The sequence below is a fragment of the Macrotis lagotis genome, chromosome 1 (genome assembly GCF_037893015.1).
Source record: "Macrotis lagotis isolate mMagLag1 chromosome 1, bilby.v1.9.chrom.fasta, whole genome shotgun sequence".
In the NCBI taxonomy this organism is placed as follows: Eukaryota; Metazoa; Chordata; class Mammalia; order Peramelemorphia; family Peramelidae; genus Macrotis; species Macrotis lagotis.
In genome coordinates this window covers 520,936,049-520,949,614 of record NC_133658.1, presented here as the reverse complement: position 1 = coordinate 520,949,614, position 13,566 = coordinate 520,936,049, and the positions used below count along the sequence as shown (strand labels likewise).

Sequence of the window (13,566 nt, the reverse complement as noted above, 5' to 3'; positions counted from 1 at the left end):
GAAATGAGGAATAACTTGAAGCAGAGAGATCAGCTCAGAGAAAGTTGCATAGTCTAGACAGGAAATGTTGAACTAAGGTAGGAGATGCTAGAAATTTTGTGGAATTAAGAAATATAGCAAGATCTGGCTGGCAATTGATTAGAAATGTGTAGTGAAAGAGACTCAACAGTTAATAATAATTCCAGTTTCAAACCAGGAAAAATGGAAGAATAGAGATGTATTCCTCAGAAATAGGAAAGCATAAAAGAGCAGTGGGTTTGTGGAAAGGGAAAATGAGTTCTTTTTTGGATAGTTTAGCTTTGAGATGTCTCTAGACCATCCAGTTAAAAAAGCAAAAAAAAAAAACAACAAGTGATGCCAGAGTGAAACTCAGAGAAATACTGAGGTTGGGTACATCCACATGGACAGGTAATGGGCAGAATAGATAGAACACTGGGATTGGAATCAAAAAGACCTGGATTCAGATTTGACCTCAGATGGTTACTAGCTATATACATCTGTATATGTGTATATAGATATACATTAGAGTCATCGACAAAGAGATGATAATTAAGCCTATTAAAACTGGTGAGATCACTGATAAAGAGAACATAGAAAGAAGAAAGAATCTGGATCATAGACTTCAGTCTTCCACTGTAGGCAAAATAGGACAAAGCCTTGAGAAATACCTACAATTAGGAAGGGAGCAAAATATACAGGATGAAATAGCAAACGAGACAGTATGAATGATTAGAAAGGAGGAATGATGTGGTAATGTGCCAATAAAGAAGACTGAGCAGTTATATTGGTGTTATTCTACTTACCTAACTAATTGTTTTCAATCTCGTTTAATCTCAAAACAACTCTGTGAGATAGGGTTATGATTATCCCCATTTTATAGATAGTAAACTGAGTTTGAGGAAAGTCAAGTAACTTCTCCAGGGTCACACAGTAAGGCAAGATTTGAACTCAGGTCTTCCTGACTCCATATCCAGTGCTCAATGAAATAAATAGTACTGAAAGCTATGTTATTCCATTGATAGACATATGACACTCCATATATTCAGGGTTACAATGAATGGAATCCTCACTTTTCTGCAATATGGAATTTATGGAGAAAAAAGAAAAGACTTCTGAACAAATCAAATTAATATCCTGAAGTCTATGCAATAAGATTAATGCATTTTGTCCTTAGTGTTATTCCATAGAACCTACTTCAATCTTATTTTTCCCACAAATTTGACTGGTTCCTAAGTCACAACAGAATTAAAACAACAAACTAGAAGGGAAAACAAGACTGCTAGCTGTGGTGCCAGACAAACTGAAAACAGCAGAAAACTAAAACCAACCTCCCACTGAGAGAGGAAGTAGTAAAACTATAAAAATATGATATCAGAATTTGAAATTGCAGGGATAGAGTCAAGATGGTGATGTAAGGGCAGAAATTCCCAGAAATTCAACCCCCACAAGCTCCAAAAACTGTAAAATTATGACTAGCCAAAATTTAGAGGGGCAGAACCCACAGAATGACTGAGTGATACAATTTCACAGTCCAAGACTTGGATGTGGGAAAGATCTGTTTCACCAGGACCAGGGTCTGGAAAGAGTTTCGACATAGCTGGCTGCACCAGAGTGAACCAGCATCAGCCTTTCAGGAACAGTCCTGAATACTGAGTCCTTGGGAACACCTGAGTCTGAGGCAGCAGGGGTGGTTTTTAGACCCCTTGAGGATGACTTAAAGGGGTAGTGAGAGAACTCTGAGGCACCAGAGCCTGAGCAACCTTGCAGAGGGAACCTGCAGAGCTGGCCAGCAGCTGCTTCCAGAGCACTTCACCCACAGATGTGGGGAGAGACTTCAGAAATCTCTCTGCTCTCCTTGATCAGGACTCTGTTGCTTTGCCCATACTCAGATCCAAGTCCCAGTCTGGGCCCCCATACTGCCATAAAGGAGTAGGTATACTCCTCACAGCTCAAGGGCAGAGGGGAGTACTTGGGGTCATCCACAGAACAGAGCACAGGCCAGGAGAGCAGTCAGAGCCTCTCCTAAGACCTTGAAGGAATTGGGGTCTAGGGGGTATCACAAAAACCCCCAAAAGCTTTGGAAGTGCAGTAAATCAGTCATAGACTGAGGAAATGAGCAAACAACAGAAAAAGGAGAACCTGATCATAGATAAATACTTTGGTCCTATGGAGGATGAAAATATATATTCACAAGATGATGAAGACAAAATTTCTGTTTCCAAAGCCCCTAAGAGGAATAGGAAATGGGCTCAGGCTATGGAAGAGTTCAAAAAAATCTTTGAAAAGCAAGTAAGAGAGGTAGAAGAAAAATTGTTAAGAGAAATGAGAGCAATGCAGGTAAATCATGAAAATCAAAACAGCAGCTTGGTCAAGGAGATATAAAAATGCTAAAGAAAATAGCATGCTAAAAACCAGTTTAGGGGGCAGCTAGGTGGTGCAGTGAACAGAGTACTGGCCCTGGAGTCAGGAAGACCTGAGTTCAAATCCAACATTGCCTAGCTGTGTTACCTTGGGCAAGTCACTTAACCCCATGGCCTTAAATAAAATTTAAAAAAAACCAGTTTAGATCAAATGGAAAAAAGCAGTCCACAAAGCAAATGAGAAGAACAATGCCTTAAAAATCAGAGTTGGCCCATTGGAAAAGGAGATAAAAAGCTCTCTAAAGAAAATAACTCCTTCAAATATAGAATGGAACTAAAGGAAGTCAATGACTTTGCAAGAAATCAAGAAACAATAAAACAAACCCAAAAGATGAAAAACTAGAAGACAATATGAAATATCTCACTGAAAAGTAACTAACCTGGAAAACAGATCCAGAAGACACAGTTTAAAAATTACTGGGCTACCTGAAAGTCATGACCAGGAAAAGAGCCTTGACTTCATTTTTCAAGAAATATTCTGAGAAAACTGTCCTGATATCCTAGAGGCAGAAGGTAAAATAGAAATAGAAATTGAGGTAATCCACTGATCACCTCCTGAAAGACGTGTCCCCCCCCAAAAAATTTCCAAGAATAGTATAGCCAAATTACGAAACTCTAAGTCAAAGAGAAAATACAACAAACTGCCAGAAATAAACAATTCAAATGCTGCAGCTCTATAGTAACACAGGATCTGGCAACATTTACATTAAGGGCTCATAGGCCTTGGAATATGATATTCCAAAAGGCAAAAGAGTTTTGTTTACAACCAAGAATCAACTACCCGTCAGGGGGAAAGATGGATTTTTCAAAGAAATAGGGGACTTTCAAAATTTCCTGTTGAAGCGACCAGAGCTGAACATACAGTTTGATCTCTAAGTAAAGGCCTCAAGTGATACATAGAGGGGGTGAACAAGGACTAATTATGAGGAATTAAATGATGGTGAATTGTGCATATTCCTTCATGGGAAGAAGATACTGATTACTCATATGAACCTTCTCATTTATAAGGGCAATTAGAAGAAGCATATACAGACCAAGTAAGTTGAATATGAAGGCATAAGATAAAGATATAGTCAATGAGTGAGGAGGAAAGGAGGGAGGAACTAGGAGGAAAGGAAAGGAGAGGTAGAATGGACTAAGATATTTCATATAAAAGAGTCTTAGAAAAGTTTTTGCAGTGGAGTGGAAGGGGGAGGGCAAGGTGGAATGAGTGAGCCTTCATTCTCATCATAAATGACTCAGTGAAGAAATAATATGTATACTCAATAGGGTATAGAAATCTTTCTTACCTTAGAGAAAAACAAGAGGAAAGGGAATAGCATAAGGGGGATAAGGGGAGATGAAGGTGGGTAGGTGATAAAAGAGAGGGAAGATCATAGGAGAGAGTAGTCAAGTACAACACACTTCTGAGGAGGGTGAAAGGAGAGAGAAAATAGAATAACTGGCAATAGGGAGGAATAGAATGAAGGGAAATACTGCTAGTAATAGAAACTGTGGGAAAAGAGATTGAAACAACTTCCCTGCTGAACTTATGATAAAGAAGGCAACTCATCCCAGAGACAGAGCTGATGGAATCTGAACATAGACTGAAGTATACTTTTTTTCACATTCTCTTGAAGTTTCTCTATCTTTTGAGGGGAGGGGAGGTTTTATGTTTATTTTCATATTTCATGTATTTTTTACATTCTATGTTTATTTTTGTATTTCATGTAAAATATGAAAATAAACCATAAAATTTTTAAAAAGGAATTTAAAATGCTTGGGACTTCTTAGTGTAGTATTTTCATACCTTAGTATCAATCAATCAGTGGACTTTTATAAAGTGCCTATTGTGGGATATCCAAGGAGGAAAAAGTTAATATCTGACCTTAAGGAGCTTAAACTACAATGAGGAAATTACAATCTAATGGTTAAAATCAATAATTATTTATCAAGGAGCTACCATCTCCTCCCAGTAATTGTGTTAAATATGATTGATGCAATACAAAAATAGCTCCTATATTCTATTGGGGGATATAAAATATAAACAGATGACAAAGACAGGATATATACAGTTGCTTCAGGGATGGTACTCTAGCAACTCAAAAAATGAGAATAGGCTTCTTTAAGGAGATTGCATTTGAGTAAAACCTAAAAGGAAAAGAGGGATTCTAACAGGTGAAGATGAGGAGGAAGAACATTCTGGATATGGATGGCAACTTTTGCAAAGGAAAGGGACTAAGAGATGAAATGTCTATATGGGGAATAGCAAGTACATATAATATCTTCACAAGAACCTTGTCTCCAGATGCCTCTGGAAAAGAAAGTGAGTTTTTGACTTAGCATAGCATACCCCTCACTCAAATCCAATTCAATTGCAAGTCATGACATCACCTCCCTTAGATCCTCTTTGAGAATGAAGAACAAAGAACAACCATTTATGCCAAGAACTCCTCTCAGTACAGGTAAAGTGAAGTTAAATTTTATTTTATTTTATTTAATTAATTGCATGATTATGCATGTCTATTTAGTTTAAAGATTCTTTATTACAAATCAAAGTTATTACTTAATATTAGTCCAGTAAAATGCAAAAGTACTGGAGAATTTATTACTAATTGCATTATTCCTTATGGAAAAAATTTGTTCCCATTAAAGAATTCCAGAATGATTAATGATATTGAAGTCTTCTGTATTTATAACTTTAAGAAATAATAAAATCTTCACAGACATCTATGTAGTAGTAGTGAATATTATGACAGAAACTATTAGAATTTCATTATTTTGTGATCTTCTATGGCACCACAAATCCAGTTTATCTTGAGTCAAAGATAACCATTTTAAAAGAAATATTGTAAGGCAAATTATCTATTTTTTATTGTGAGCTGCTGTTGTTGAGTCATTTCAATCATATTCAATTCTTCATGACCCATTAAGAGTTTTCTTAGCAAAGATACTAGTTTGCTATTTCCTTCCCTAGCTCAATTTACAGATGAGGAATTGAGGTAAACAGGGTTGAGTGGTTTGCCCAGGATCACACAGCTAGTATCTGAAGCCATATTTGAACTGAGGTCTTCCTGACTCCCAGGGAACTATCCCCTGCTCCACCTACCAACTCCAGATAGGGAGCTAGGAAAGGGAAAAAATATATATTGTAAAATCCCTTCAACTTAGTATTCTATGATTTTTTTTCTTCCAGAGTCAGTCTTTTCGGTAGGGTGGGCATACTTTTGGATTTTTAAAAAGTCTTTCCTCACCCAAGAATATTTCCTCTTCTCTACCTGAAATTTTAGTAGTAATTCACTTGTATTAATAACCAACATTCAAACCATTTTGGACAAAAGTCAGTGTGACTGCAGTATGGTTTACTTTGATCAAATTGCTCACTTTTAAAACTTAACTGGGATGCACTGAGTAGTTTCACTTATATGGGCTAGAGACAAGAAGGTAAAGAGAAAGAAGAGAAAAATAAATTTGAATTATGGAATATAGATTAGACTGAGGTAAACTACTGAAAGGAGGAATATAGGAATATAGACCAGAGATTAGAAGGGATTGGGGAGGATATGTTATACCATGTACAGTTATGCTTTGGTATTGCTTTAAAAGACTTTTGGTAGAATATTTTCATAGCAGGATCCAATCTGTGTTGGTAAGACATAAAATCTGAAGGTAGCATCATAGGTATTACAGCAAGATTCCAAGGGCTCCACTAATAATAATACTAATAAAACATTTTTACCTTGTATGTCTGAAGTAACACATCTGTCCAGACACGTTTACTCATGGCTTCAAACTTACAGTCTTCTATAATCAAAGTATACTTCTCAGACTTTTGAGCATTCTCTGATTCCATTTTACTGGCAGCCTTAAAAAAAGAAAATTGTAGAAATAATTTAAAAAATGTTTAATTGCCAAGTAGATTGTGGTACTTCATCATTTTCAAAGTGTACTGATCACAGATATAGATGGAACACCTGATTTTACATATGGGGGAAACCAAGGCGACTCAGGAGGTTGAAAGACTTGCCCAATATCATATAGATATAAGTGGAATACCTGATAGCACCTACTTAGCCATTTGTTGGGAGATCAGAAAGACTATCATGCTGGAGGTGGTACTTAAACTGAGCTTTGAAGGAAACTAGAGATTCCAAGAAACAAGAGAAGTAAGGAAGGGGTGAATTCTATGCATTGGGAGGAATTGTATAATTAATTGAGTGTCTTGTACCAGGAACAGCGTGCAGGCTGTTTGACTATATATAACAGAGAAGTAGATTGCATAAAGAGGAGTAATATGTGATGAGTCTACAAAGGTAGACCTGAGCTAGATTGGAAAGGATTTAGAAATATCATATTAACTTACATATCAACACTTTTTTTCAGATATTTGACCCCTAAATTGACAGTTTTAAGTTGTCAAACATTTTATAATTAGTTTTACTAAGCAAATCATCATCAGAATAAAATTATTCCTCTCTGACCTGAAATGTTTATACATACACATGCACACACACACACACACACACACACACATTTCTGTATAAAAACAGTATATAAAATACTTATATTAATACCAGCAAGAACGATGGTTGCAGGTCTAAATAGACCCATAATATTACATTATTTTCAGGGACAACAGGCCACTGCCTTTCACAATAAATGAAAAGAGAACATTCTAGTAATTTTTTTTAAAAAGCTTAATTAACAAGATGATTGTGAAACCTTTTTACAAAGGCATAAAGTAACTGTCACTCCACTTTATTTTTTTTTTAGTTTTTTAGGTTTTTGTTTTGTTTTGTTTTGTTTAGTTTTTGCAAGGCAATGGGGTTAAGTGGATTGCCCGAGGCCACACAGCTAGGTAATTATTAAGTGTCTGAGGCCAGATTTGAACTCAGGTACCCCTGACTCCAGGGCCAGTGCTCTACCCACTGCGCAGCCTAGCCACCCCCGTCACTCCACTTTAAACTTTTTCCAAGCATCATTTCTTCCCTTACCTTAATTTTAATCCATTTCTTGTAATCATTTGGTTCTAATAGAAATTCAGGAAGTATATAGGGAAGGCATGCTCCTTGAGTTCTTAAAAAAAAGAAATTAAACTTAGCAAAATGGTAACACCAAATTTTTAAATTAAAAATAAAGAGCAATATTAGAATATTTAATATATAAATAGATTTATTGGGTTTCAACTTTACAGAATACACATTTTAATAAAATTTAATTCTAAAACACTAAAAGTCCATCTCCAAGTCAAATCTGTACATAATTTTTTTTAATTTTTATCACTAATTTGTATAAATAATTATTTTATCAATAATTTTTATCAATCAATCCATAAGTATCTATTCAGAATATTACTGTGATAGATAAAATAGTGGCCTTTGAATCTGGAAGACCTAAGTTCAAATTCTACTGCATGAATTGTGTGACTCTAAAGAAGGCACTTAATTTTTCTTAAATTTCTTAAATAAATGGGAATAACAAAAAATTTATAGTACTTACCTTACAGGGTTATTGTATGGATAACTTTTTTAAAATATCTAAAACAATAACTTTATAGGATAGCAAACCTTAAAGTGATATTTAAATAACAGTTTTTATCATTATCATCATTAGCATTTAGTTTATTTCAGTTTTTTCATTAATTTTATTTCATTCAGAAATATGATTTCATTAGTTCCCTGTGAGGAAACAACCATTCTGCAAGCTTTAGAGGCATTAAGAAGTTGAATGATTTTTCCTGGGTCATATAATTAGTGGGAATGAAACCCAGAACTTGAACTTCCTGACTCTGAGGCTTGAATTTGGGTTTTTTAAACCAATTATGTCATTGTTATTATTAGCTTCTCATCTAATATATAATAAATTAGTTATTATCATTATCTACTGGGAAAAAGTATGAAATAGTGCACAATAGTATAAAAAAATCAAAGGTAACTGGAGATCTTAATATTAGGAAATAAGTTTCACTTTTCTGGAATGGAATCCTTTACTAGAATATGGTTCTAGAAGACTCACTCTCTCTCTCTCTCTCTCTCTCTCTCTCTCTCTCTCTCTCTCTCCTCTCTCCATATAGATAGATAGATAGATAGATATCTTTATATATATATATATATATATATATATATATATATACATATTATTCAGCAGCAACAGAATGGATAAAGTAGCATGATGCTTTAAATATGTTAAGTCAAAAACCTAAGGGACTACAAGTATATTTGAGAACCTTGGGGTGAAAATCAATAGAGAAAGAAAGAAGAATATTGCTTTTTTGGGTATACTTTAGTGGATCATCTGGACAGAAAGAGGAAATAGTTGAGATATATACAGAAAACAGACTGAAATGGAAATATGATGAAGTAATTATATGGAATTTCAATTATATAGATAAGCAGATTAGCCATCCATGTTGAAGCAATGAGTAACTGGGGGAAAGACATACAACAGTCAAACCACTACCACCTACTTTGTCTACTTCCTTCAGCCCCTGATGGAGACTATGAAAACCTTGGCAACAGCATTGTCTCGTGGATCAGTAGACCTAGCCCAGTCCCTGAAGCCATTACTAAGAGAAGAAATTATTGTAAAGTAGAGGTCCATCTTCCTCATCAACACCAGCAATAGCTGCTGACCAACTGCTACCAGTGGAGAATGAGCAAAGGAGCGATGGGAGAGGTAGCATCTCCCTCCCAGACCATTGTTCCTGTTTCCAAGTCTAGCCTCTCACTACTCTGTATGACTCTCTGATGCATTATGTTGCAGAGAAAGTACCAGTCTGCACTGGTAGAGATTAGTTTAGTAGTGGTTCAGAGGAGGGATTGGGATAGGAACATTAAATGTTTGGTTTAAAAGGGCATAAAAGACAAATTAGCAAAATTTCTTCATTTTTCAGATAAAAACTAAAAGCCCAGAAACATTCAGAGTCTTGCCCAAGATAGAACAAGAATCAAGAGTCAGATCTTCAGACTCCAAATCCAGGTCCTTTCTACTGGATAACTTTGCTGCTATTCACCTTTTTTTCCCTCTTTTGGATGTCCTCTAACTTATTAATGTCTTTCTGAAATGTAACAATGAGAATTGCACACAGTATTCCACAGGTCATTTGACCAAGGAGAGAATCGAGCCATTGAAAGAACATGGCGAATAAAACACCACAAAACTGGAGAAGGAAAAGGGTTGTTCTATTCTAATTGTCCAATGAGAAGGCAGAATCAAGTCTAAATTTTAGTCCAGTTGTCCTGGTTTCAATTCATGGAAAAATTCTTACACGTGTAATTAACAGGGATAAGCAGCAGAAAAGCAGTAGTGATAGCAGTGATAGTCCATTTCCATTTTTTGACTGGGTTACCAGGTATGTAGATCAAGGGAATATTATAAATATAACAATAATGGACCAAAGCCTCTAATATTATTTTTGTGGGTAGGATGGAGAGATGTGGGCTATGTTAGATAGATTCATAATTCATTGAATAGCCAGACTCAAATACCTTGATGACAACTTGAAAGGAGATCTTTAGTAGGATGCCCTAGTGTCTGTGGTTGACTCTGTGTTTTTAACATTTTTTAATCAATGATTTGAATAACTAAGCTTTCTAGTAAGACATGATAATACATTTTATTTAGTTCTTCCAATTTAAGGTTCCCTCCAATCAAATAATATTTTAAGTGCCTTCTATGTCTCAAGCACTAGGTAATGGAAATAAAAATACAAAAAAGAAAATGTGGATTTTTAACACAACAAGGGACTTTCAAACTTTCCTATTGAAATGACCAGAGCTGAACTGAAATTTTGAACAAGTACAGGACTCGGGGGAACCATAGAGGGGGTAGATGAGAAAGACTAATTATGAGGAACTTAATAATGTTGAGCTATTTGTATTCCTATATAGGAAGAAGATACTGATAATTCATATGAACCTCCTCATTTATAAGAGCAGTTAAAAGGAGCATGTATAGGCAAGGCACAGGAGGGAGTTGGATATAATGGTATAGTATGGTATAAAGATGAAGTCAATGAGTGATAAAGGAAAGTACTGGGAGGAAGGGTAAGAAGACAAAGAATGAGTTAAGATATTTAACATTAGAGTGGAGGGAAATACAGCTAGTAATAGTAACTGTGGGAAAGATATTAAAGCAACTTCTCTAGTGGACTTATGATAAAGAAGGCAACCCATCCCAGAGTCAGAGCTGTTGGAATCTGAACACATACTGAAGTACACTTTTTTTCTCACTATTCTTGAGGTTTCTCTATCTTTTAGCGGCAGGGGAGTGAGGTTTATGCTTACTCTCACAACAAAATTATTATAATAATATAAACAAACAAATCAAATTGTCACTCAAAAAATTATAAATAAATAAATTCAATCCATATTTTGACAAACTATATTCCAGAGTACAGAAAAACCCATAAATGTGACTGATGAGCCATTGTCAGAGATTGTGAGTAAATACTAGATATGTTATCAAGCTAGAGAAGAGATTTTGTAGAGCACTTTACCAACTTTAAAGCTCTATACAGATATCAACTTGACCTTGAATAAGTCATTTTGTTTCCTTAGCTATAAAATGACAAAGTGAGAATAGTTCATCTCCTAGTTCCCTTACAGTTTTAAATGCATCATATCTATAGTTTATGATTTGAATGGGGAATTTCTGGTATGAAAAAACACATTACCAAATTCTGATCAACTCTTTATCATTAGGAAGCTCAGACATGATCATATAGCTTGTTTCTGTCAGTAGTAGGATTTGAATCCAGTTTTTCCTAACTCACCTCTCAGGGCTACCTTTCTTAAGATATACTATTATGATACACTAACTATATTTCTTTTTTGTTGTTTTGTTAAATCTGTCAATTCTCAGAATAGGGAATTCCCAGTGAGGAAATTCTCAACTAATTCAAGAAAGCAGTTACACTGCTGCAATCCATATGCTTAGGAGCATTATGTGTTTTAAATGCACATATGTGCTATTCCATATAAAGTGCCATGTATTGTGACAATCATATATATGTGTATATATATATATATATATATATGTGTGTGTGTGTGTGTGTGTGTGTGTGTGTGTATACATAGCCTTATATAAGATACATGCTTATATGCACATATATATACATAAATGGGTTATAAGATATGGTCCCAAAACACATACATATATGTGCATATGCAGATACCTATAAATACATATAAGCATCTAAACTATATATTAATAAATTATTAATTGACTATTATTAATATTTGAATATTTGAAAGTAGATTGCACATATATATGCCAAGAACCATAAAGAGAAAATGTATTCAATGTCATTTAGCTCTTCTGCACTAATCCTTTCTATCCACGTTCTATGATATTAAGGGATGAGGTTTTCTTTTTTTTGGAATTGAATTTACTGGACAAATAAAGCAAGATGGAGTTTTACAGTTGGTCAATAGCTTATAAAACTAATGTCATCTGGCATTTATAACTGACTATTATATTTTACAGACTTTTTCATTTGAACTAATTTCTCATAATTTTATATACAGTATCAAGAATCAAGATAGACAGTAATATTTTTCTCTAGATAATAAAATTTTAAATGTATTGTGATAGTATCTGATTCTGTTTGAAAAATCTTATTCCCTTCAAAATTAAAATATTTATACTTTTTTATGTGTTTAAAAAAGTTTCATTTGACTCTCCAGTGAATTAAATTTAATAGTGAGAACAAGTAAACAGCATGTCATTTTTATAATCTCCATTTCCCAGAATAAAGAATTTGAATATATCCTAGATTAATGAAATGATTTTATTAACCATATTGGCGATTTCAAGATGTTAAGGAATTTCATCAGAGTCAATAATTCCTAAGAGACCCATTTTTGCTGCTAAAAGGAACAAATAAATCTGGGCAGTCTGCCTTTAATGTAGAAACTGTTCTTTCATACCTATATTCTCAGCTCATAAAACACCAAAACAGAAATCATTCATACCAATGTCAAAGCCTCCAGGATCACTGCCAACAACAATAATACTAAAATGGTAACACAACAAAGGGAAGTGCCAAGGAAATTAATGATGTGATCATGAAGTTTGCTTTTTTTTCCATTCCTTTTTGTGTGTAGAGCTCATGTGCACACACACACACACATACAAACATAAGGGGTCACTTAAATATGCACATTTCTAAAGCTGCACAGTTAAGGTATTATTAAGGTCCAAAAGCATACTTTGTCAGAAGCAAAGAATGGTATTAGAAACTCCTACTATTAAGGAATTATTTTCTTTCTATATAAAATCTTAAACATAATAAGAAGAGAATGAAGAAAAGTTATATATATTGAGAAGTCAAAATTTTCTTTCATCAGGTAAAGCAGTGGAACTTCTTAATCCTTTTGATTAAGAATAAGAATTTTCAGGCTGCTTTCTATTTAAAACTAAAAGTAACTAAAATGTTTCTAAAATACAAATAATTCCAAGGTCAGAATCAAATCATTGATTATGTAACATAATATTACAACAAATTTATTCAAGTGAGAAATTATAATTTGGTGACACTTCACAAATCCTAATAGAGTAAGTCCCTTATTCAAAATACACTTTAAGTGAAATATCTTCTGTGAAAAATCACATAGTGTTATGGATGTATCCCAGTGGACAATATGGCACAGTTTAGAGAGTTCTTCGCAGCTTCTTGTCAGCATTCCATGCTTTTGAAGTTCCCATTATGGTATGCTGCAGTGCTTTCTAGGATAGATTTTTGCCTAAAGTAATTTTTGCAGTAATAAAAGACTGTTTTCTGTCTTAAGACCTGTTTTATCCCTCACCTGTTACTGATAAATAAACATTAAGACTTTTGCTGTAACAAGAACAGGATACTATTAAAATATGGGAAACTTCTGAGATTGTAAACCCATTCTCAAATATTACAGCAGGTAATTAAAAATGACCCTCATCTTGGAAAAAGAATAACTCCACACATGAAATGACTCCTTTGGGATAAATTGAAGAGCCTTATGTCATTCATTAAATATCATATGGTTTATCTGAATTACAATTTTATTTCTGTCTTGAAGGTACTATTTAAAAATATGTTCTGAACTATTTGTGGGGCTCAGATGTAGCATAATAGAATTCCTTACTGCCCCCTATTTCAAATTAGCTGTGAAATAATTAAGAGAATTTT

At 34.3% G+C, this 13,566-nt stretch overlaps 1 protein-coding gene across 1 annotated transcript in view; it reads right to left on the bottom strand.

Annotated features, from left to right (window-relative positions):
- Nucleotides 1-13,566, bottom strand: part of CFAP47 (cilia and flagella associated protein 47) — a 931,170-nt gene that overhangs the window by 714,772 nt on the left and 202,832 nt on the right. The window contains exons 26-27 of the mRNA XM_074210630.1: nt 7,394-7,475; nt 6,139-6,264 (exon numbers count right to left, since the gene is read on the bottom strand). Coding sequence (XP_074066731.1) covers nt 6,139-6,264; nt 7,394-7,475 — 208 coding nt within the window. The remainder of the gene's footprint in view (nt 1-6,138; nt 6,265-7,393; nt 7,476-13,566) is intronic.